The sequence below is a fragment of the Pelecanus crispus genome, chromosome 5 (assembly GCF_030463565.1).
Source record: "Pelecanus crispus isolate bPelCri1 chromosome 5, bPelCri1.pri, whole genome shotgun sequence".
Lineage (NCBI taxonomy): Eukaryota > Metazoa > Chordata > Aves > Pelecaniformes > Pelecanidae > Pelecanus > Pelecanus crispus.
In genome coordinates this window covers 73,922,047-73,946,745 of record NC_134647.1, presented here as the reverse complement: position 1 = coordinate 73,946,745, position 24,699 = coordinate 73,922,047, and the positions used below count along the sequence as shown (strand labels likewise).

At 38.0% G+C, this 24,699-nt stretch overlaps 1 protein-coding gene across 2 annotated transcripts in view; it reads right to left on the bottom strand.

Moving 5' to 3' along the window:
* The window catches only part of AK5 (adenylate kinase 5), a 95,235-nt gene that overhangs the window by 34,240 nt on the left and 36,296 nt on the right, over window positions 1–24,699 (bottom strand). For both annotated transcript variants that reach the window (XM_075710978.1, XM_075710979.1), the window contains exons 7-8: window positions 12,533–12,623; window positions 5,903–5,979 (exon numbers count right to left, since the gene is read on the bottom strand). In XM_075710978.1, coding sequence (XP_075567093.1) covers window positions 5,903–5,979; window positions 12,533–12,623 — 168 coding nt within the window. The remainder of the gene's footprint in view (window positions 1–5,902; window positions 5,980–12,532; window positions 12,624–24,699) is intronic.

Sequence of the window (24,699 nt, the reverse complement as noted above, 5' to 3'; positions counted from 1 at the left end):
TAACGATTAATGCTGCACAGCATATATGAATAAAACTGCTGTTATACCAGAAGTTCCTTATGCTCTCAAGTAAAGAGAAAGCACATGATTAATAGACTACATTCTAGATCTGACCCCTTAAATAACTTAATGTTTATCTAATTTTGAAAGGTAGCTTTAGAAGTCCCAATGAAAATTTCTCCCGCTAATGGAGATGTGCAGTCTGTTGTATTGTAATGTCAACCCCTGGAGCACTGTGTCTGAAGGGTTAAATAAATTACTTCGATTGAATCTTCAGTGTAGAGAAAATGGAGTCAAAACACAATGACAGCTGCTATGAAACATAGTAAATGGAGGAAAATGGTCTTTGGTTTAATCGACAGAGCTTTAGTTAAATGAGGCTTTCAATTTGCTGTTGCCCATCACTTTTAGGAATATTTGTGTTCTGTTTCTGCATTGAAAAGACTTTCAGGGCCTTTTCATTATCTCTCTTGAATATTTAAGTTTCAAGCTATGATAATCAGTCAGGCTGGAAGTGTTGTTATAATCGTGGTAGCAATGGAGTCTGTTTTTCATCAGTTCACTTAAAGCTTTTCCTCCTGCTCCCCTAAAGCCTAGATTCATATGTGCTCTGGGTGGGAAATGACAGCAAGCTGTAAGAATTGTCACTACATGGCAACAACTTTTAATCAAGAGCTTGTTTCCTCTTGTTAGAATGAGAGTAAGTCTCTTGGAGGGCTTTTTGCCTCCACTTCATTTTGCTTTTGCTTCTTGCTTTTCAAGTGAGCTGTCACATTTTCTAATTATAAAACGTTCTGCACTTGCAGCAAAGATTGGGTTATGCAATTTTCTTAATTCAATAGATTGCTTGTCACTGCTGAACAGAAAACCTTTTATTATCTTTCAGTCTCTTTTACATCTACTTTTCCTAGGTCTTTGACATATGTGGGGGGGAAAAAAAAAGGCAGCATCTCCTTTGCACATGCCATCGCGTTTACCTAATTGCGTAAGTAAATGTCTGGTTGTATTTTTATTTTTTGGAAGAATGTATTTTGGGCAGTCATTCTAAAAACCTAGATTATTCCTTCTGTAATACAGGATCTGTCAGCTACAGATCTGAGAAACACAAGAATAGTTATTAGTGATTTAGAGATTTTTTTTTTTTTTTTTAAAAGTGGGTATTACCCTCCTGCCTTTCAATGCTGTAGGGACTTTGTGATTTACAAGTGTTCTAGTTCTTGAAGCATTCATGCATAGCCAGTAGAAAACAATCAGCTTGCTTTTAATTTAGTTACATGAATTTAATTGAATGTTTATTTATAAAACGTACAATACAAATCTCAAGCTTTTTCTGAGTTTTTTCATTCAATTTCCCCTGTGTACTCCTCCAGAAAAGCCAGATCTTAGCCTGCGGTAGTGTTGTTTTGCACTTTTTCAACAACAGGTACTAAGTGTTTCTCGAAGCACTTTGCTTCGAGAAATCTAGGAGTACTCCTAGATGAGCTGATGACTACATCAGTAGTTGGAACCACACCACTCATTCTCCTTGTTCCTGCCTGCCAGTAAGAGATGTTATTCTGAAAGAAGTAGTGTACATCTGAAGAACTCAGATACTTCTTTGTTGGCTTAGTTTACACTGGAGATTTTCCTGGCTCATTCCAAGAATGAGAAAATGCAAAGGTGTCTGTGTACGTCCATTTCAGCTGTGCCAAGTGATACTCATCCCCAGCTGTGGCTTTGTCTTCCGTACATGTTGTTGTACTGCTCTATCCCCCAGTTCCTCTTGTTCAGTGACTACCAAGATGTTCTGCTAAAATTCAGACATTTTTAGCAGCTCAGCTGTGTAAGGTTGCTTAGAAACCAGCCTTCTTATCCCCCACATTCTCATGACAGATTTCCTATGCAATAACATCACTGCATGACACATTTGTATCCAGACACGCATTCCTTTTCCACTTGAGATTCTCTGAGTAAAGGTTGTTGGTGCTTCACGCAATTTGTAAACAGCATGTGGTAAATCACTGGAGTATTAAATCACTGCCACAGTCAAAATGAGCTCAAGTTTCACATGCGAGCAGTTCCTCACTCCTGAATTTAGTTATTGATCTTTTCTTCCTGAGAGTAATTTCTAATTTTGTTTCTTAGACTGGGTAGCTAGATGGTATTATGACTTTATGGTAATCTCCACTCCCTTCTTTGCTTCTGTATATAACACTTACTTGCATCATTTCAAAATTTAGATGGTAAGGGTTTTTGGTTGCAACTGCTTTCTCCTTTATATTTTCTTCATATTTGTACAAGGCATTTCATATGAACTGGGTATAAAAATATTTATTAATAATATAAATATTTATGTTTTTAAAAAATGTCACTAATAAGTATCAAAGATATCAACTTGGCAGTTGAAGAGAGTCGTTGTCAGCCACTTCATATTTATATCTCTCTTTGATGGAAGGGTTTTTAGCACTGTTTTTACTTCATTTCTCCTTCTTTGTTTGATAACAGTATTGCACTCTTGCCAGAATGGCAATGTGTTGGTCTGGCAAAATAATGAGAAAAGCTGACTGCCACATCTGGCAGAAAGAATATTTGCTATGGACAAAGACAATAAGGTCCCATTGTAGCCTTCTTGTTTAGTGTCACTTAAGAACCACATGCAACTTCATTCAAAACTACAGTCAGTGCTTTTATGGACTGTGCAATGTATCATTAGTGAACCATATAGTTTGAAATTATAAATTAGTATAATTTTCATATATTTCTTTCTGTTAATTTTATTTCGTAACTATAAAACTTGTGCTTATTATTTGAACAGCATTTCAAACATGAACCAAGAGTATAATTTCTTTACTGTTTATACTCTGCCAAAATAATGTATTTAGAATGTCATTAAAATGCAAAATTTAACATCAACATAAGCCAAACAAGATTTAAATATACATTCTGCTTTATAGGACATAAAGGCCTAAACCCTGCAGTAAAGAAATAGTACAGTCAAGACAAAGATGACGAGAAACTTCAGAGAGTTTCCTGGGATAGAGAATATTTTAAGAAGGATTTATGAAAGGAGGGATTTAAAATGAGATTTGGAGACAGAGGCAAGCTGTCTGCTTGAAAAAAGCCAAACTGAAATAACTGAGCCAAAAAGAACAGTAAAAAAAATCATAAATTAACAGAAATGAATAGCGCTAGAACATACAACATGTTGCAGGTAAGGATAAAGTGTTGCATTGAATACTGTGAAAGAAAACCAATGAATGAATGGATGATACTGCATGAAAATTCAGTTTTCTTGGTCCTGATTTTATCACTAGCTTTAAAATTTCACAAGAAAAGATATCTTCTGCAAATAATGAAGAAAGAGGTGAGAACATTCGCAACCACATTTAGTTGAATGATAACAGAAATACAAAATAACATTCTTTTCTAAGCTGCTCCCAAATCTAGAGAAGTGTTTGCAGTATTTGTGAAGAAAATGCAAGCAGAGTTGTGCAAAAGTGTATGTTTTGCTTTCTGCCTTTCAAAAACGCCACCCTTAAGTACGGCGGTGTGATAGGCAGATGGCTTTAAAATTTTTTTTAATTATAAGTCATTCTTTCAATGCTTATCCACAGCACAGTAACAAGAAGAGTAACACTTATCCTTAGCACAGTATCCAAGCCACGGGAACCTCCCGTGTTTCAGTTTGTGCCCATTGCCTCTTGTCCTGTCACTGGGCACCACTGAAAAGAGCCTGGCTCCATCTTCTTTGCACCCTCCCTTCAGATTTCTGTACACGTTGATGAGGTTCCCCCTGAGCCTTCTGTTTTGAAGGCTGAATGCTCCCAGCTCTCTCAGCCTTTCCTCGTAGGAGAGATGGCCCAGTCCCTTAATCATCTTAGTGGCCCCTCGCTGGACTCTCTTAAGGAGCTCCATATGTGGAGAGGCTCATATTGAGTGAACTCAACAGGCAAGTGCAGGTCAACCAGGGTATCAAGCCCAGCCAGCATGGGTTCATGAAAGGCAGGTCCTGCTTGACCAACCTGATCTCCTTTTATGACCTGGTGACCCGCCTGGTAGATGATGGAAAAGCTGTGGATGTCATTTACCTGGACTTTAGCAAAGCTTTTGACACCGTCTCCCATAATACTCTCCTTGGGAAGCTGGCAGCTCATGGCTTGGACGGGTGTAGTCTTCACTGGGTAAAAAACTGGTTGGGGGGCCGAGCCCAGAGGGTTGTGGTAAATGGAGTTAAGTCCAGTTGGCAGCTGGTCATGACTGGTGTTCCCCAGGGCTCTGTTTTGGGGCCAGCCTTGTTTAATATCTTTATCAATTATCTGGATGAGGGGATTGAGTGCGCCCTCAGTAAGTTTGCAGATGACACCAAGTTGGGTGGGAGTGTTGATCTGCTGGAGGGTAGGATGGCCCTGCAGAGGGACCTGGACAGGCTGGACCGATGGGCCGAGGCCAACTGTATGAGGTTTAACAAGTCCAAGTACTGGGTCCTGCACTTCGGTCACAACAACCCCATGCAACGCTACAGGCTTGGGGAAGAGTGGCTGGAAAGCTGCCTGGCCAAAATGGACCTGGGGGTGTTGGTTGACAGCCGGCTGAACATGAGCCAGCAGTGTGCCCAGGTGGTCAAGAAGGCCAACAGCATCCTGGCTTGTATCAGGAATAGTGTGGCCAGCAGGAGCAGGGAGGTGATTGTTCCCCTGTAGTCGGCACTGGTGAGGCCGCACCTGGAATACTGTGTCCAGTTTTGGGCCCCTCAATACAAGAAAGACATTGAGGTGCTGGAGCGTGTCCAGAGAAGGGCAACGAAGCTGGTGAAGGGTTTGGAGCACAGGCCTTATGAGGAGCGGCTGAGGGAACTGGGGTTGTTTAGCCTAGAGAAGAGGAGGCTGAGGGGAGACCTTATCGCTCTCTACAACTACCTGAAAGGAGGTTGTAGTGAGGTGGGTGTTGGGCTCTTCTCCCAAGTAGTTAACGATAGGATGAGAGGAAATGGGCTCAAGCTGTGCCAGGGGAGGTTTAGGTTGGAAATTAGGAAAAATTTCTTCATGGAAAGAGTGGTCAAGAATTGGAACAGGCTGCCCAGAGAGGTGGTGGAGTCACCATCCCTGGAAGTGTTCAACAAACGGGTAGATGTGGCACTTCGGGACATGGTTTAGTCTAGTCTACCCTTGATTGGTTTAGTGTGGACTTGGTAGTGTAGGTTAATGGTTGGACTGGATGATCTTAAAGGTCTTTTCCAACCTAAATGATTCTATGATTCTATGTTGTACCGGTGAGCCCAGAACTGGACACAGTACTCCAGATGTGGCCTTACCAGTGCTGAGGTGAAGATTAGAGGGGAAAGATGTATACAACCGTTTTTCCCCTCTCTAGCCTTCTTTCTTCCTATGTACAAGGAAAACACTATCAAAATTTAGTTTTTAGATGTGGATAGAATGGGATCAGTAGAAAGGCTGGTTTCAACACACTGTAAGCATTTGTTGTTGTTCTATTCTTAAAAGCACTTTTCTTTTTCAAGGGGAGAATGTTTGATTTTGTTTTTAGTTACATTTCACACTTTTTGTACTTTCATGCCTCTCTTCTGAAAAATGTTTTACTCCCTCTTCTTAAATATACAGTAGACTTACAGTGCATTCCAACAATTCTATTTGTCATGTTTGCCAACATTTTAAAATCTGTGGAGGAAACTCAGCAACATGCAGTAATGGAAGATATGGGCTCTTAATACCACAATAATACTCACTCTTTTCTCATAACCAGAAAGCAACCTCTGTGTATCATGATTTTACTAATATTACAGTTAAAAAGCCCTTTGGCTTAGGTACCCTTAAAGTTCCACCACCCTGTTCAGACAAACTGTATAGCATAGTATGTACATAAACTACAAAACTGTCTAGAGAGAGGCCATATATATACAAAAAATTACCTGGTCTTCAAAGTCAAATTCTGTATAAACAGCATCTCTAGAATCCATAATCAGACTGCAATGAAGTTCATTTGGCCCTAAAATAGTAAAGAAAATTAGACTTTAGAAATGGATTGGAAATGTTCACTTTATGTGATGGAACACTATAATATTTCCAGTTGTCTGTATGTATGCAAAAACTGTGATCCAAGGAACCATTCAGATGTGCTAGAGTACCCGGGTGAATGGTATTCCATTAAAAAAGCCTTCAAAGCATCCATAAAAGCTACCACAGATCTTAATAAGGAATGGTTATACTAAATGGTGAGTTGTTTCAGCTAGATTGCAAGTTTCTTGGGCAGGGTGTTCTGCGTGCCATGACTCGTAATTGTAAAATTGCCACAGGGATTTTGGCTCAGGGGAGACTACAAACCATGTTTAAGAAAGAGAAAGGAAATACTGACTAATTGGCGATTAGCAGATAAGGATCCTGGAGCGATGTTGATGTGGGACCAAAGCAGCACGCTTCCAGCAGCCACAGTCCCCATTCCTATCCTACCCCTTTCCAAGGCTTGCACTTAGGATGACAAAATTCAGTTGCTGAGAAGCCTGGACCTGGCTGAGCTTTACAGTTTAGCTTCAGCTGAACTGCTGAAGGTGCAGGATAACAGAAATTGGGCTTGGTATTTCAAGCAGTCATGTGGGGGGTAGTCATCGCTCAACCAGAATGGGAGGATAAACCACTAATCATCTTTCTGTATAAACATAGGAAGGGTGTAGCATGTACATCATATTCATATTCTGGCATTATCAGCCCATTCAGACTATCTCATTCCTGGGCACTGAGGAAGGAAACAGTCTCCTGTGCCCTCCAGATGGTGCAGCCCTAAACCAAATCCTGCGCATATTCCACACGCATTAAAATGTCAATAGGTGTGTGACTACAGGAGTATTTTTCACAGCATTATTAAAATTACAATAACAAAAATACTGTAGTGATAGACAGAGATCTAAAAATTGTAAGCAGCCTGTAGCCACAGGTGAGTCCAATCACTATCTTCATGTGGGGAACAACAGGTAACACCAGGGGAAGTGTAAGATGTGCTTTGTTTTGTGCCCTCATGTCCCCAGTCAGACAAGATCACTGATGAGGAAGAGAAAACAACTCCCTCCTTCCTGGGTTACAGGTGTCTCTACCTGGTTCCTGCAAGCACTGGCATCGAGGATACATAGTTTTAAGACTACTGCTGACCTGGAGTTGTTTTCTCACCATTACAGATGTTTGTATGGGTGGCTCTCTAACAAGCACTATCAATAACAGATTTTGCATCTCAGTTTGTGCCAGATGCATTTATGTATTATCTGCTTTTGTTTGCTTTTAAAGTTTACATAGTAATAATTTATGTAGGTGGTGAACTAAACATCACTAAGAGAACAGAGGAGAGGAACTAGATGTCATGATGACTAAAACCGTAACTACTTGGTAGAGATGATGATTCTAGGGTGTCTTAATTTGCAATCCATATTACCGTTGGTGCCAAATTCATCTTTGATGCAACTCTTTGGACTACGTAAGAGATACCAGGGAAAGACCTGGGTCTACCATCTGCCAGTGTTTTTGGTTTGTTTTTCTTTTTTCCTCTAATGTTCATGTATACTTTATCAGATTGCTACCAAAAAAATAACAGAAAAGGATTATACTCTTGTTACCATAGAATGTCACATGTATATATGCAGCATGTTCTCTGACATATACACTTCATGGTCTTTTGAAAATACCTGTCTGTAAAAGATATATGCAACCAAATAGATTTACAGCTGCTGAGAGAATCTTAATTTTTTGATAGCTGATATCCCACTCTTAACATTGTGTCATTGTTGATAATATAATTTAACTAAGCCTCGGTCGTCACCAGCACTGGCCTATCTTGACACATCAATCACTTTTAAAGGCACTTGTGTGCAAGTATTTGATTAACTGTCACTTAACTACTGCGAGCAGTATGTATACTTAGCCAGAAATGTTAATATGAAATACGGTGCTGCAAACTTAAATGTAAAGGTCAGGCTGAAAATGAATACTCATGCATAATATATCTTAAGTGATAAAAGCCATAATGGTTATACAATTTTAATGTGGTCAAGCATGTTAAGGCCTTTTTTTTTTGAACTAGGACATCAGTTTCCTTGGAGAAGCATAGCTCCTTTCTAGGGTGTTTTCAAGGAAGGTCAGGAAAATTGAAAATACGTGTCTTTTCTTTCTTGGTTCAATGAAAACTAACAAAATCCATAACCATCTATCACTGAACTGTATACAGACTTCTCTACCCTTCTCAAATTGCCTCAAGACAAACCTATCAGAAATGAATTGAAGCAAATGGCTACTCCCAGGACAAGATAAAGTAATGAGGGGACATACAAAAGTACTTGCAATATCCCTGGTGCAGTATGAATAAGCATGAGTAGTTTTCTATCCTCCAGCTCAGTTTGTTGTTCGAGGGAACATATTTTGCTGAGTTTGGACTAAATCTTGCTAAAACAGGTTTTCTAGGGGAGGACAACAGGTTTGCTAACTAATCGCTAGTATGTGTGGCAGCAGAAGTGTACCAGATAGCCACTTTGCAAGGTACTGGGAGTCAGTAATCCTGGTGGCAGGTAAAGCTACTGACAAGGCTAAAGCCAAGGGGAGAGTTTTAGAAAGAGTGGATAATTCAAAACTCAACTTAGGTTTTCTAAGCCCGAGTTTCAATCGGCAACATTTTATGTAAAAGTTGTGGCAATGTTCAGCTATCAAAGGAGAAACACAAAATGCTGGGTTAAGGAAAAGAGGAGGATTGGTTAAAGCATTTGGAAGCAAACATGCCCTGCTGCTTTCAATGAGTCTGCAGGCTGCACATCTCACACTCTGACAACAAAACAGTTGATCATAAGTTTCATTGCCTTTTCTGAGTTGCATTGTTTTTCCTTTTATAACTTAGTACACTGAGAACTAGGCTATAAAAAAAAAATTAATACTTGTTTACCATTAGGAGGAAAGTCTTACAGTCTGAATTGTCCTAATTCCTTTCAATGGGATGCCCCGTTGCACCACCAGATAATCTTAGCTCTTGGTTAACTTAGAGCTTTTTTGTGCTTTTATGAACCTATTGCAAATGATCTGAGTAACTGTATCAATTTCAACAGGGGCAACTCAACAGTTTAAAAAAAAAAAAAACAACCAACATGAAAGCTCTGCTGCTATGGAGAAATAGCTTGCAAGCACCTGATCTGAAAAGGTACTCGTATGACTTAAAATATGCTTCCTCAATTTCAGTGCATGCATAAAGTTAAGGTAAGGGAAACTTGGTCATTTTCATGTGCCCTGGGGTTTCCCTTGGGGAAAAACCACAGAGATGATATTTTAGGTACAGTACTGCACAATTAAAAAATAAATCAGTTGGAAGTTTTTATTAAATCCCCATTAACTGAATAATCAGCTCTCCAGGGAGGAGCAGGCTGCTGAAAAAAGAAAGAGCAGATTGGCTAGAATGCATTCCCTTTTTTTGCTAGGCTTTGTATCTTAACACTGAAGGCATCATTCATAAAGGTTTGTCTTGCTAGGAACCCAAGAAGGTCCAATGGCACAGCACAGAGGGACGAGCTGAATTAATAGGTGGCTGCAGTTGTACAAGGGTGTGCTGACAGGAGCTACCCCTGCCAGCTCTGACAGGCAGGGAGAATGATTCCCCTGCTCCTGGAGGGGTACAGGGCTGTGCTCAGTTGCTTCCTTCACCATGAGGCTGTACTTGTAAATTTTATGCTGTATTTTACATACTGTTTGTTGCTCCTAAGCTGAATTGTGCCGGATCGGTCATGGAAAGCTGGGAGGGTATGGCTGTTACGGCCAGGTGTGTGATTCCTACCGCAGAAATGCTCCCCAGAACCCAGGGGCATCGTGGCCGTAAATGTCTCTGGTCCTGTAAAACATTTCAGTGTTCTGAGCCTGGGTGCGTGTCACTTCCTCTGAAAGTGTGTTCATCCTTAAGTTTTCATGAATGCAAATGTCAAGCATTACTTTTTCACAGTTCACTAAATTAATTTATACAATGAAACTAAATTGTACTGATCTGTCTAAATTTATCTGCAGCTGATTTAATTTCCCATTCCAAGGTAGCTATACCCCATCATGTAAGTTAATTAAGTCTGCTCCTTGGACCATTTGTGTTTTGGCAAATCAGCTAATGTATTTCCAATCCTTGCTTAAATCCATTACTTATTTAAAATCCTGGTAGCAATTCTATTCAGTATGGTTCATTGGCTCAAATATGCCCATACTCATATTTTAACAACTGTAGTATTTGCACTGTTCAACACTGACTGTCATAAAAGTAATCTAAGACTATCCTGTGAAACATGTTGCTTCTCTTAATAGCATGTTTAAGCTCAATAAAATAAAAATGTCTTTTTATGTTATGGAACATGCACTGAAGCACCATCTAACAACTCAATTAATGCATGTTGCATATAAGCACTTGGGCAAGAAAAATGCTTAGGAGATAAATTTCAAGTGGAATATAATAGAAATAATTTACTGAAGGACTGATTAGCATTAGAATGATTACATTTTAATTTTGCTCTCAGTAAGATGCTTCTAATACAAATTTTATTGCAACCTTACACTGTTGAGTTTCATGACAGGTTGTTGCTCTTAGCAACAGTCCTAATATGTTGTTGAAGGCAACAATGAGAAAATTGTATTTTAATCTGTAAAAATATTCAGTTGTTTTCTTTCAGCATATATTGTTACACAGTTGATTACAACTGGGTTTTACAGGTATACCATGAATTAGATTGATGTGGAGGCATGAAAATATTAGAAATACTATGTTTATGTTAGCCACCAGGAACCAAAATATATTGCAATATCACTAATAAGATTAAAAGACAAAAAGTGAGATCAAGGCAATCCTGGAATTGTGACCTCTAGAAATTAAATATCTGGTCTCATAGGATCTCTAGAAATCCTACTTCAAATCTCCTTACTGTTACTGGTGCTCAGGTTAGGCACTAATTAGATGATTGTGGCATGGCTTCTGATAAAGCTCATAGCTCTCCAATTATTTTGGTGAGGAATTTATTAAGCAGATCAGACTTTCGAGGAAGTGACTGGAACTCATCCAGAATCACAACCAATTTGTGCAAATTGTTTAGCTTTTGTCAATCTGGTTGTCAGAGCTAGCACCTTTATGCCACTTCTTTCCTCTTCTTGCTATTCAGTACTTAGCTTGTTTAATTAGGGAATCCGCAGGTAATTATCAATATAATACTAAACAGTGGGAATGCTGTTTTAGGTTTGGAATCAATCTCTTGTCTCCTGGAATAAAGTTAAGCACAAAAGAGGTAAGCGTGCCACTTAACGGAGAAAGCTAGTAGTCTTTATTCTTGTGTGCATCTTATCTCGAAGCTGACCACTAGAAACCTGTTTTTTTAGCTAATGCACATTTTATCATTCTCAACCCCCCACCCCCACTGCCTTGATAATTCATCTTTATCTCATTTTGAACATTATCAAAAATAGCCCTGTGGGTGGGTTTTGTAGGCTAGCTAGCTTGGAACCCCTTTCAGAACTTCAAAATAGAACCTAATCTTTCTGTCTGAAGCACTGCTCTTTGCAAACATCTTGCTAGTAGAAAAAAGTAATCCCCCCTCTGTCAAAAAGAGATAATAGATGTACTCCTACTACTAGACTTCACTGTGCTTCACCAACTCCTCCTTCCTTGGCAGCCCCCAGATTACAAACAACTGAAGCTACCCTGTCTGCCAATTTATGGCAGATGAGTTTTCCCTTAAACAGAGGAGAGATCAGATACACGATTTTCTCTACTATACATATCTAATCTTTGTTTTAATAAAGCTAGTAATTTTTACAGTAAAATATTTCACCTAGAATTTTCTTTTTGTGTACTGTTTCACAGGACATTTATGACCTCATCTACCTATATAACCCTCATGGTCTACTTGGCAGGCAGCCAGGGATGCCATCTGTAAAAAGAAAAAGTTGTGAAGTTACCAAGCAATATTTTCCTGTTCCCCTCAAGCAAAATATTTCTGACAGATGTTACGGATTTTCAGTGCTTTGATTTTTAGCTTCAACTCTTTTTGCAATCCTTTGTCCCTCAAAGGCTTTTTCTTTGAAGATATTCAAGCCTCAGTAAGCACAAATAATAAATATATAAATAAATAAACCCCCCAAATGCCTGACATATTCACACACAGTTTCAGAATTATTACCAATTATTAGGGTGGAAGTATGATCATTAATCTCATAAGACTGGTTTTCTGGTGAACACTGAGGCATCATCTGGAACTGAAACAGATAGCTGAGAACTGGAGTTCATCAACTTCTAAGGTTTCTGTATTGATGATGTAGTTTTTTAGTGGACTATCCATAGTATTTTAAGATGAGCTTGTAGATAAACAAGATGTTAGGTGGGTTGTATGAAGTTTCCAGTCTAAAGAGATTTTGTTTGTCCTTCATTGTGCAACTGTTTGAGGTTGGTCAAGACTTTGCTACAGTACATACATCCATGCTTGAGGAACATGAAAAAGGCATGCCACCAATGTCAAATGCTGTATAAAAAATGTGGTTCTCTAAATCTTACGTTAACTCACCTGCTGCAGCCTCTTTGTTTGCAAATAGTTTATTGTCAACTGCCGAACTTATGTCAAAGAACACTTCTTCTTCATCTCTGTCTGCATCAAACTATTAAAAACAAAAAAAGTTAGCAATCACACTGCTTACTACTTGGCTGAACATCAACATGTAACATGTCTTCTCACCCCAAGCCTTCTTGATAGGAACCTTTCTATTTTTCCGTGTGCTGTCCATTGCTTTAGGTATGAATCATTTTAATTTTGACTGAAGACTAAACTAATTCTGTAAACCATTTTAGCTATTTTTAATAGGTTGTCAGGAACAGAAGCTACAGTAAAATTGACTTGCTCTCAGAGAATGAAGCTTCAAAGCAGAAAGTAAAACTAGTAATGCATATTACTTTTTAAACCATTAGATAGCTGAAAAAAATGACAGCGTAGAGACCAGAAATGTGATTACTTTATTGTCACTTCTTTTCAGAGATTAGCATAATTAACTATTTAATTTGCAAGTGAAAAATTTTCAGCAACTTCTCAATTGTCTGAAACCAATTTTTGTGACACGGATGTGTGTACGATTTCTTCAAGTAGTTGAGTAAAATTCTTAGGAAAAAGTAAAGTATTTCTGAAAGTCTCCTATTATATGGAAAAGAAAGCTTTCCTTGCTCTTGTACTAGCAGAAAGTGTATTGGCTCAGTGATAAATTAATAAAATCAGGAAAGCAAAGCTCCTTTAAAATGGCAAATAATTAATTTCTTACCATTTCAAACTTTTTTCATTTATTCTATCTTTTGCCGGAATTCTGATACTGATTCTTCCAAACTGTTCTCAGCTCTGTCTGACAGGTTCTTTTTATGGCCAGGTGACATGCTTGACAGTGGGTTTGTATTCTTTATCATATTTATAAAGCTTCATTCATTCAGACCATCACTTACTGAGGCTTTATTTGGAAAAAAATTGGACTTTTTATTACTGTTGCTCTGGATTTTTTCTTATTTCTTGAACTGAGGCCACGTGCATTACTATGGAAAAAGGGGAATACTGTAACCTCAAGTTAAAGGAGCAAGCAAATAATGGTCACATCAGATGGCTGTCATTGAGTGCATGCCCCCCTGCGTAAGAGTCACTATTTTGAATCATTTTGTATCTTCAGTATAATACGTTTTAGGATGCCGAATGAAACCCAGGGCAAAAAGCATTACACTAGTGATTGCAAGCTCATGAACTTCAGTGGGCTCTTTCTTCCAAGTCCAAGACTGTTGTGCACCTTTTCAGATGTCTCGCCAATACCTGCCTGTCTCATGGTAAAAATAATAGGCAGGGAGCAGCCTTGGAGGGAGAAGTTCAAACCCGACTAGGAACTTTGCTGCAGAAGCTGACATTTATAGAGGTGAAGTTGTTTTCCAAATACCTATCTCAGAATATAGCATGATACTTAACGAGACAAGCAATTCAGTATCTCTCTAAAATTAACTAACACCCACCACTGCAAAATCAGTATCACTCTTTTCATTATGACTTATGTATTATCTATATTACTTAAGCTGTTCTGTCAGTGGTAATGCAATTTGCTTTCCTATGGAATTTTCCATCAGCACCTCAAGGTAAACTCAGAGGTAAATATCAGCCTAAGAATAATTATTTAGAATGGCAGATGTCAGAAATAGTTCAAAAATAGGGAAAGAACATCAGAGGCAAAGATTGGTTCTACAAACTGTGTCTGTGTGAATGGAAGAAAATGGAAGCTTGTGGGAGGCCAGTGTATCCTAGAGGCAGGCAACCATTGTAGAAAGTTTGCTGCCAGCAAGCTTAACTCTTAACACTTGTCTGAGTTCTCAAATCTTAATTGGTATTAGTCCTTACATTTAAAGATTTAAATTTAAAGATTTAAATTGGATTTAAATTTAAAGATTTAAATCTTTAAGGTCTTAAATATTTAGCTTTATACTTAGCTCAGCCCTAGAGTTCATTTCCATCATAATGAGCCTACTGTAATTATCAATACATGGAGTTTTCTGACTGGTTCTTGAAATGGATTTTCTGGCTCTGACCCTGAGGACCACTCAGAAGTTCATCCTGTGATGCAGCACAGGTGTCCATCTGTCTGGGCAGACACTTATCTATTCTGGAGGAGTTCTTTTGCCATTCAATGTTAATCAAAATTCAAAGCATTATTTTTTTTATTTATAAAGCAGAAATTTGTGTTTACATATTAAAAAGATTAAATCTTAACTTGTGTCAAAACTGAGGCTTGTGGAAGAACAGGTCTTAAATTAAGCTGTTGGGCTACTGTTGGGCAATTTATTATCTATGCACAAAGAGCGGCTTTGGAATTTCCTTGTTGTAAGAAAAGAGTACTGATCTCTCTGAATTTCTTCTGCTTTGGTCTGTCTCCAAGGAAGTGTGAGGATAGGTTTTTCTTCTGTTGCTTCTCAGCAAAAAATGTATGTGTTTCATTAGATATGCTAGGGAAGACATATATAATATCATATTTGTGGGTATGTGTACGCATAAAAAACAGCAAATTGTAATCAGGTTGTGTCTGATTGTTATTGTGTATGTCACGCTACAGTTGGAGAAATGACAAGCTTGCTTTCTCATTAGTAGCATTCCTCTGAATAATCCAGTTTACCATGAAAAAACACAGGATCAATCTCAAAACATTCTGAAGGTTCCAAGAATTTGAAACATCAACTTCCCCCATTGAAAGAACACCAGCTGTGCTTCAGTACTCTGAAAAATCTGGGCTTTGTAATAAAAGCCTATATTCTCACCCAAAGAAAACCAACTATTTGAAGTTTGCACATAGACTCAGTTTTCCCCTCACAAAATGAGAACTGTAATACCCTGAGCCACAGGAAGGCAAGGTAGCTTTCACAGAGAAAATATTTTTGAAAGAAACTAAGTAAACCATGTGAATTCTGTACTTCATTGAATTGTAAAACATTTTAAAATGAAATCCTTTGATAATTATTGGAGGCTTGAATAAAACATAAAAGGTACTCAACCCTATTCACAAAGAACAAACAGCAGTAACACTCGTATTTTTAGCAGAACGTGTCTAAATCAATAGGTTGCTTTCCCTACTGAAAACAAATCCCTACTTGCTGCAAAACATAGCTCTTTGCAACTAAATTATCTACTGGTATCTTTATGGATGGCTCAGTTTAATTATAGTCAAGGCCTACGTTTTATAGAAATATAATTTTATTAAACATGCCACTGAAAGCACTTGCAATACACAAGACACATTAACTGTATTGTTATCTAATTGATAAAATCTTTACCAGTGATGCAGGAAGAAGCAAAGTGTCTCTTCCCTGTGAGGTCAGTGGGGTTTGAGGTCTGAACTCACTTTACAGTGTTTCCCTCAATGAGGCACTAATGGGGTTTTTGTACTTTGCTATCTCTGTTTTGTTGGGGCAGGAGATGATGAGGGAGGACCTCAGAGGACAAGAGAATCACATTTCTTCAAGAAATCAGCCTAAATCTCTGAGCCAAGAAGGTTTCACAAAGCTTTCTGAAGTACAGCTGGGGGCTATGCTTGGTAAGAATTAGCAGAGTCTTCCCCCTGCCCAACACGTACATGTGGAAGCTGCGGGGCAGCAATCTCCACATCACTTCTATGAGCCGTCCTGCTTCCAAGCTTTATCTGCCTGTGATGAAGGAAATTACGAGAGGCTTTTTCTACCTTCTCTCTCCTCAGTCAGTTCAATAATGGTGTTTCCGTGGGAGGAAGAGGTAATACAGCATAATTTGGGAGGATGTGAATTTACCACACCCACACACTGTAGTTACACCACACGCTGTTCTGCTCCCACCTGGTTCGGGGGAACACATCTCAAGGATTACAGCAGGAACAAGAACAGATCTCTGAAGTCTCCCAGGTGTCCTTTTAGTTGAGTTTCAGATAGTTCTTTGCTCTGGCATCACAATTTAGTAAAGAAATGACTAGTAGAAGTCATGTACCTCAGGTTTTTGGGTGTGTTTTGTTTTTTTTTTAAAGAAATGATAACTGGCAAAGGATGAATTTTCTGGAAAGTTTATCCCAGTGTCATGTGAACATTGTTGAATTGGAGGATTTGATGCTGGCACAGTGTTATATATAACAATGATGGAAAATATTTTCTAGATCTTCTGTGTTATAAATAATTGTTCTAGGGAAAGCAGGTTGTACTTGCTGCTCTCAGAGAGAAAATGATTAGTGTTTCTAAATAAGCACCCAACAAATCCTAGCCAACAGAAGGAGCTTCACAGAAAAATTGTCTGATTTAGTTGTTGAACATTGCAAATCCCACTGGTCAATGATGATAAACGGAGGTTTGGTAATACCACATATTGAGTTAAAGAAAAAAGTGCACAGCTCTTTCCTCACGTCTATCAGGGGGCAAGCATCAAGGAAACTGCAGTTAACGAGAATTTTGGGTGAGGGTGAAGTCATTCAGCCTGGCACTGTCCCCTGCGGACTGATTCACCCCCAATGACACTGCTGGTCTTTGCAGGTGGTTTATCCAAAATGACAGCCCCAAAATAGGGGGAGATCGTAATAGCCTTTCAAATTGGAGTGCAGGAAAACTAGAAAGAGATCTGGTTGCAGCAGGCTCACAGGGAATTCTTGCTTGTGCACTTTGAAATAAAGTTAGAAATGGAGAAAGCATAAAAAAACCCCAAGCAAATAGGTGTAGTTAAATAGCATTTGCAACAGTAGGTGAAAATGTCCTCTATTTTAGAACATGATGGATGTCAATGAAAAGAAAATAAGGCATGTCCAAATTAAAATAACAATATTGGGCTAATTGTTCTATGGCAATATTCCCATCAACCTCAAAATCAAACAGGACTACAGGAATTGGATGATGAATGCTCTATTTGCTATCTTTGCAGGCAAAGACTCCAACAGTAACTGCAATTCATAGATGTCCAAGTGTTTTCTTAGTCATTGAAACATACATTATGTCACCTGAAGAAATGCCCAAAATATTGTACATTTAAAGGTACAGGTGATTATCAGACCCACTTGCTGCAAGCAAGATGATATTCATATATACTCTTTTGACCTCTTGGTCTTGCCTCAGTAGGGAATTATTTGTTGCTGGTCTTCAAGAGCAGGAACGAGTACAGAGTGCTAAGCCTCAGACCATCGCAGTCAATGCTGGTCAGGAAAAAAACCCAGCAGAGTTGCTTTGAGTTGTTCTTTTAAGTCACATCCTCAGGTATGGACCTTTTGGTGGTGTTTGACTGATCTTTGGCTGTGGAAAATAGGCCATCGCACCTCCAGTCACATAAATAGGACAGGGGATTTTTTTTTTCTCAAAGCAACTTCTGAAGGGGGACTGATAGTGAACAATTAAGTGAACAGGAGTTAGGCTGTGCTGCTTAGTCAGCAGGTCTAATTAGATATATGAACAGGAACACCGAATGTAAGCCAAGTGATAACATAAGATCATGGTGCTTGATGCTTGATCTGGTGATAGCTCCCAGATGCTCAGTGCAGTGCTACTATCCACAGCTGATAAAACTGGAGGGACCTCCAGCTGCACTATGAGAATGATTAGTTGACTACCATGTCTAATAAGGGAAGAATTAGGGCCAAGATCAGAGAAAGCTGAAAAATGAATATGTTTCCTGTACCTTTCCATGGGAAAGAGAAATTTTAGAAGAAGTTGTTATATCCAGCAGACAAAATTGTAAGATGCGAGGATGAAGAGCAAGTGAGACAAATTCAGAATTGAAGCAAGCAGCAAAATTTATTCTGATGCCAGTTTCTTTACTGCTTAATTAATCATAATTGGCAATGGATTCCCCATGATTTGAAAATTTTAAAGATTGTTCCTAAAAATAGTAATACATTCAAATTCAAATAGGAATTAATTCAGGAAAGTCTGCAGTCTAAAAATTGCTCTACATAACCATAGCTGTCACTTCAGGCTTTATAATGCATTAACCAGCTATACATGGAAGTGGAAACACAATAATTGTTTAGGAAGTGGACAAGTCATCCATATATTATCACCTGCAATGGAAGAAAAATTCCTTTTTAAATAAAAAATAAAAAAGAGGGTAAGCTACAAAAAAGAGAACATGGCTTCTTGTATCACAGTTATCCCATGCTTTTAAAAGAGATATCTAGTTTAGAAGTCAGATTGTACCACTGTCCTTGAAGGGTTGGTATTTTTTGGTTGAAAAGTTGACAATCCTTTAGCTAGTAACATAAAGAGATTCATAAGAATGATCAAGTTATAATGATTTTCAGGTAGCAGTGGCTACAGCTGTGATAAGAACTCCTCACTATTTTTATTCAGACTAGTTTAGGCAGGGGTTTGCTCCTGGAGGAGTGAAAACAAATAAGAACCAGTTTTATTTTACCCTTGGTAATACTAAAAGGTGAAGCGAGACACGCACTCGAGTGTATAGGTGCTGCTTTATGATTTTTGGACACCCACACAGAAATCCCTTTATTATTGTTGTTCCATTCCTAGTTTGCTTCTCATAATAATTACAAGCTAACTGACTTGTGCAGTTACTTCTAGAGAACTGTGGAAAAAGCAAAAGGAAAAAAAAAATCAGCAACATGGGAAAACAGTAAAGAAATAAGTGAGGAAAAATATATAAGGTAGGATAATAACCATTGGGAAGGGAGGACAAGAAAGAAGAGTTGAAGCCTTGTATAGGAAAAATAATAAGTAAAGGAACTGAGGAATGAAGCTGGAATGTGCAGACTGGGAGCTCAGGGAACATTTCTCTATTATAAAGTACTTTTAATGATACTCTTAAAGAAAACACAAACAAAAAACCCTCCAAAACAACACAAAATGGGGGGGGAGGGGACACAGGGGAGAGAGATTTCTCTGTAATCCATTCTCTAGTTCTAATATTTTCTATCTTTTATGTCAAATACTCTGAAACCTCAGGTTAATTTTTTATATTTCATGTACAGAAGAAAAACTACAACTGAAATTACACTAGAGCTCACCAGTGATTTATAAAAAATTATGCAATTAGCAGAGGTCATAAATTGCTATCAGACAGAAATTTAGAAAAGAAACTGAATTAGAGATTTTATCACCATTATTAAAATCCTACGGAATACTTTGGGTTATCTAAAATAAACCACTTAACACCTTATTTTTTACCACAGGAGTTCCAGAGAGGATTCATAAATCATCGCAGAGTCCTCATACTTCTATCATTAGAGTTGCTCAAGTTCCACTTGTCATCCAAGTGTCTATTGCTATGAGTGCTACTTGTAAACAAGCATGAAGGTGAATGTTCACCAGCCCTGAGTGGAGCTGACAGTTCTGCAGGGGCTGCTGCTAACTTTCGCATATCCCAAACTAATTTACTCAAAATAGGTGCAATTTGAAGCCACTAACTACGTAATTTTGGAACACATTAGGTGCATAGACAGAATCCAATATGGTAAGAAACAATTAAAATTAAACCATCAAATTCAAATAACATCCTCCAGTAACAGTGAGAACTGAAATGACCCTCACAAAGAGTAAATACAGAGTTATAGTGGAAAGTATCAACTAATTTAACTGCCTTGCACCACAAAATGTTAAAATACAAACATGTACACCCATGCACATAGACGGATCAAACCTGCTCTGCTCTTCTAGAAACAGAGATGGACCCTGAATAGATTTAGGGATTTTGTTATAGCTGATATGAAATGCAAAGATTATGTCAGATTCTGGCCCATTCCCACGTGTTAGTACAAAGGAGGATATCTTGGGACACTTGCAGTTTGATTGCTAATCATCTCCCTTTCCTATTAATTTGGCAGTACATAAACAATGCAATTACTACAAAAGGGAGGCTTTGGGGTTTTTTGTTCTTAAAGTGATTGTCTATTATTTCATGCTAAACTCGAGAACTTAGTGCCATGGCATACAAGTGTAGAGATGTTCTGACAGTTTAATTCCCTTCATGGTAAAACTCTGTTAAGCTGGCATCCATACTTGTAAAATGGAACAGCATGACACCACGTAAATGGTATGTCTTATCTGAAGAAACAATTAACAGTAAGCAGAAGTAATAGCCTGTCTTTGTAGGTTTATGCCGAGTAATAGCTTTTGATGGGCAGAAAGAAGGAGAAGTCCTATCTTTATGCTGTGACCATGTTGAGCAATACCCTGACTTATATCAGTTTTCAGCTGTTAAAGATGAGCGCCTCAGGCAATGTGGTGGTGAGAGTTGATGGGAAAGACACCGCGCAATTATGGGCCCTTGTAGAGCAGAAAATGGGCAAATTGAAGGAGAGCTAGATTTGATTGGCTGTGAGGGAAGAAATCAATAATTTGGTGGCACGGTAGGTAGAAAATTAATGAACTGGGGGGAAAGCAATTACTTCTTTGGTAGGGAAGCTGATGGAGGCAGAGAGTGGTGCCAGAGAGTGGTTTCGGAACACACTTTTCATAACACTAAGATGCAAAACCTTTCTGTCTGAGCAGACACTTAAGAGCACTGGCTAGTTAATTGTTTTCCCAATAAGGATATTCACCTGCATGCCTGATGACTGTTATATGGAAAGCAAAAATATTGCTGTTTTATTTCTGAAATAATTTTTGCATCACGTTTTCCATTTCCTCAGAGGGGCTCTGAACTTCCAATAGGCGTTGTCCTCCACTATATTTGTATCTCTAACTTTTTTAAGCCAGTTAGTTTAACATAGTAACAATTCAAAATGTTTCAGCCATTTCTCTACACTACTACGACCCCTACAATAAATATTCTATTTCTCTCTGAAGTTGTCATCAGGAGTCAGAACTGAATTAGGCAGCATATGCATTAGTTCACATAGTATTTAAGGGACATGATTTGTGTTTGTTTGTTCTGGGTTATCTGACTTGTTGACTTCCAGAAGTAACTTTTCAAGCTCTAAATACATTTCTACATATAAACTCTCTATGCATATTCACTTTGCAAATGATTTAAAACTTGCACCTTGACATGTATTGCATCTGTCCAGCAGCTTCTACAGCAAAGTCAACTATATTAATTATTTTTGAAGATTAATTAAAACCAAAGAGATGCTTTAGCACATGCACATATAGAGACCTTTTCTACCTTGAAAGCACAAACACTTTTTCTTATTATAAAAAATATGCATTCCACGTTGGAGTAGTTTTCACTATGCATTTACTTTTTAAAGGAAATCACCTTTAAAGAGGCAAATGGTATTACAAAGAAACAGAACAGTGGTGTCAACCATCAAGACAGATCACTACTGAAGAGCTTGAATGGAAAACTGAATTACAGTCTGAGTTAGGAGATGCTCCATGATCTATTTGCTACTCTGTTCCTGTAGAACCCAGGAAAACATTCTGCCTGAGGGAGAGATCATCTTACTCTCACCTCCACCAGGTCTAGAATAAATTGTTTGATTTTTACTTTAATGCACCTAACCCTAAAGGAAGGGGAAAGACATTACTGATTACAGAGACTCAGGTATGACTGGATGCTGTCCAAATCCTCATACAGCTTTAATAGCCCTCTATGTCTTAGCTTGCAGTATCCTTTCTTTCCTCTTACATTACTGCAGCTCACAGTGATGCTGCAAATTCTGAAGCATTAATACAAAATTCAGTATTTTGAAACCTAGACAAAGGGCAGAGCAGTACAAACAAGTTGCATGAAGCTCAGTCAATAACAGCTGTAGTTGTCAGTTTGCTATATACAGCTCAGTGACATTACAGGAAGATCTAGGATCACCCGGCTCTTCCCCGAATGTCTTCGTGTTTTCATTCCACAGTGATAATGCTTGTCCTCCAGTAGTTTTTCATCCATCTTTATCTAGGAAGCGTTCTGATGGGGCTTGGATGTGTCCTCGTTCTTCAGAAGTTCCTGGCAGCTCACCTTATTTTATATAAACCAAGAGACTCTTTGGGAATAAACAACTATTGCCAAAAATATGATTTTTACCTATGTATCATCACAGTTTTCTAAGGAAGAATGCTACCAAAAGTCCTGTGTTAATTTCAACTGCAAATTTAACTAGTTAATAAAGCACGAGAACTTCATTACTGGGATGCAAGAACAAGCATAGGGTATATGCTGCTGTGAGGTTTTTATATGCAAAATCTGCATTTAATTCAGGAAATAATTTTACATCTCTAGGTGTCTAAGACCTTAGCAATATAGATCGTTTCATCTGCAATAGCTGTAGTTCTTTGAAGTGGTATTTCAGACTGTAAGAACTAGAACATTTGAAAATTACAAGCTTTTCTATTTTCCTTGGAAGACAAAAAAAAATTTTACTTCCCAGCTAAACAGTTCCTGTGTATTTAAATAAATTCTGGCCCAGGATAAGCAGTGTTTCCAGTGGTGGTCTCTACATTATTAAACTTCATAAATGGCATTGGGATCCTTGATAATAAGCCTTCCCTTGGTCATCTTGAGCTGGAGTGCTAAATTTCCATGAAATAAATTATTTATCTCTAGAAGCATGACTTATACCAAACTTAGGATAATATTCAGCAAATGTCAGCTCATAAAACCAACTTCCAATTGTGCTGCCTCAGGAAGGACATGAATTTGTTTCCTGCAGCAAGAAGTGAGTGCACACTGCTTTCTGTACCAGAAAGTTCTGTTTAGCTGTCTAAATTATTGGAGCATGTTGTTTCAGAGCACAAAGGAGACTATTTGATTAATAAATGAAAGCTGGCAAGCTAAGGAGATACTGACAGAAACTATTGTTTTAGTCATCACGGAATATGACATTCTTGCATCTAGCATGTATTTTTTGGAAAGAAATGTAGGACAAAATCCCACGTGATTATGTACGCTGAAAGCATTTTTTAAATACTGTAACAAAAAAGTGGATGAAGTGGAATTGATTGACATAATTTATTTAACTTTTCAAAAGCTTTTGACAATATTTCTACCCAGAGGCTATTAAATGAAACATAATTTTAGGGAAGCGCTAAATAATATAATGGGTTTATTACAAGGAAAGCATAAGAAATGTCCAAGGGATGCGTTGTCAAGTAGTACAGAAAATGGCCACTACATTGATCAAGGAAATAGAAAGTACAAACCGGAAAACCTAGAGCAGCTCACTTATCCTGACTAGGGAAATGAAGTCTGAGAAGGGATAAGGATATTGTCAAGAAATAGTATGTGTTGCAGGATAAAGATGAAAAAAAAGCCAAGAAAGATCACAATGAAGCCTCCACAATCTTAATATAATTTCACAACTTGACCTTTAGCTGTCCAGTACCTCTTTGTTTGAGCTAAGTGAATTACAGAATACCTGAAACTCTAACACTTGAGGTCTAATACCATAGTATTAATACATTGTTAAGATATCAATAATTGTCTTGCAAGCCAAACAACCCACATTGCATTTTTATACATTATCTATAAAAACTGCTGTAACTGTCCACTGCTTCAGCTTACACAGAAAGTTAGAACTTTTGATATACTAAAGGAGAATCTACTACTTTACATGTACTAAACAGTAATTATTTCATAAACTGGGGGGTTTCTCTGTAGTAAAGTAGCTTCTGGCTAGTATTCTCCATCACTGCAGCTCCTTCACCATTGCTATGTCTTTCTGTTGGTTAAGACTACATCATGGTGTTTCTCACACTGTGGTTGTTTTCAATGTCATCTTGCGAAACGGCAGACAAATAAATATCTGTGAAGCTTCCACCTTTCCATTTGCTGCCTAGTGCTAGAATGGGTTTTTTCTGTTTCAATCCTTGATTATTTTAGCAGAATAATCTCAATCTTACAGCTGTACAGTGATATTAATTTCTACTGGAATTCTAGCAAAACATGGGCAGCAAATTACAAAATTAAGTGTTTTCAAAGTAAGTCAGCTCAAAGAGTATGGAAGGTGTACCTCTTTCTTTCAACCTTCACCAGTGTTGTAGTGCTGACGATCTCAAACAGTGACTGAAAATAATAACTATTTAGAACATTTAACAATTATCCACTGGTTTTTATTTACCTTAATATATTGAATGTTTGATTTGTTTGCCTTTCTTCTATTATTAAAGTTTTACTCTTGATAAAATTATTATTAAAACCATTCGTGTTATCCAGACAGAGTGATGGCATAGGCTCTGTTACACTTATGGACCCTAGAAAAAAGGTTTGGGTTGAATTCAGCATATGCTTTAGGAGAAAACATTGATTTGATTGTTATTTTCTGCTTCTAAACAGTTAAGGAACAG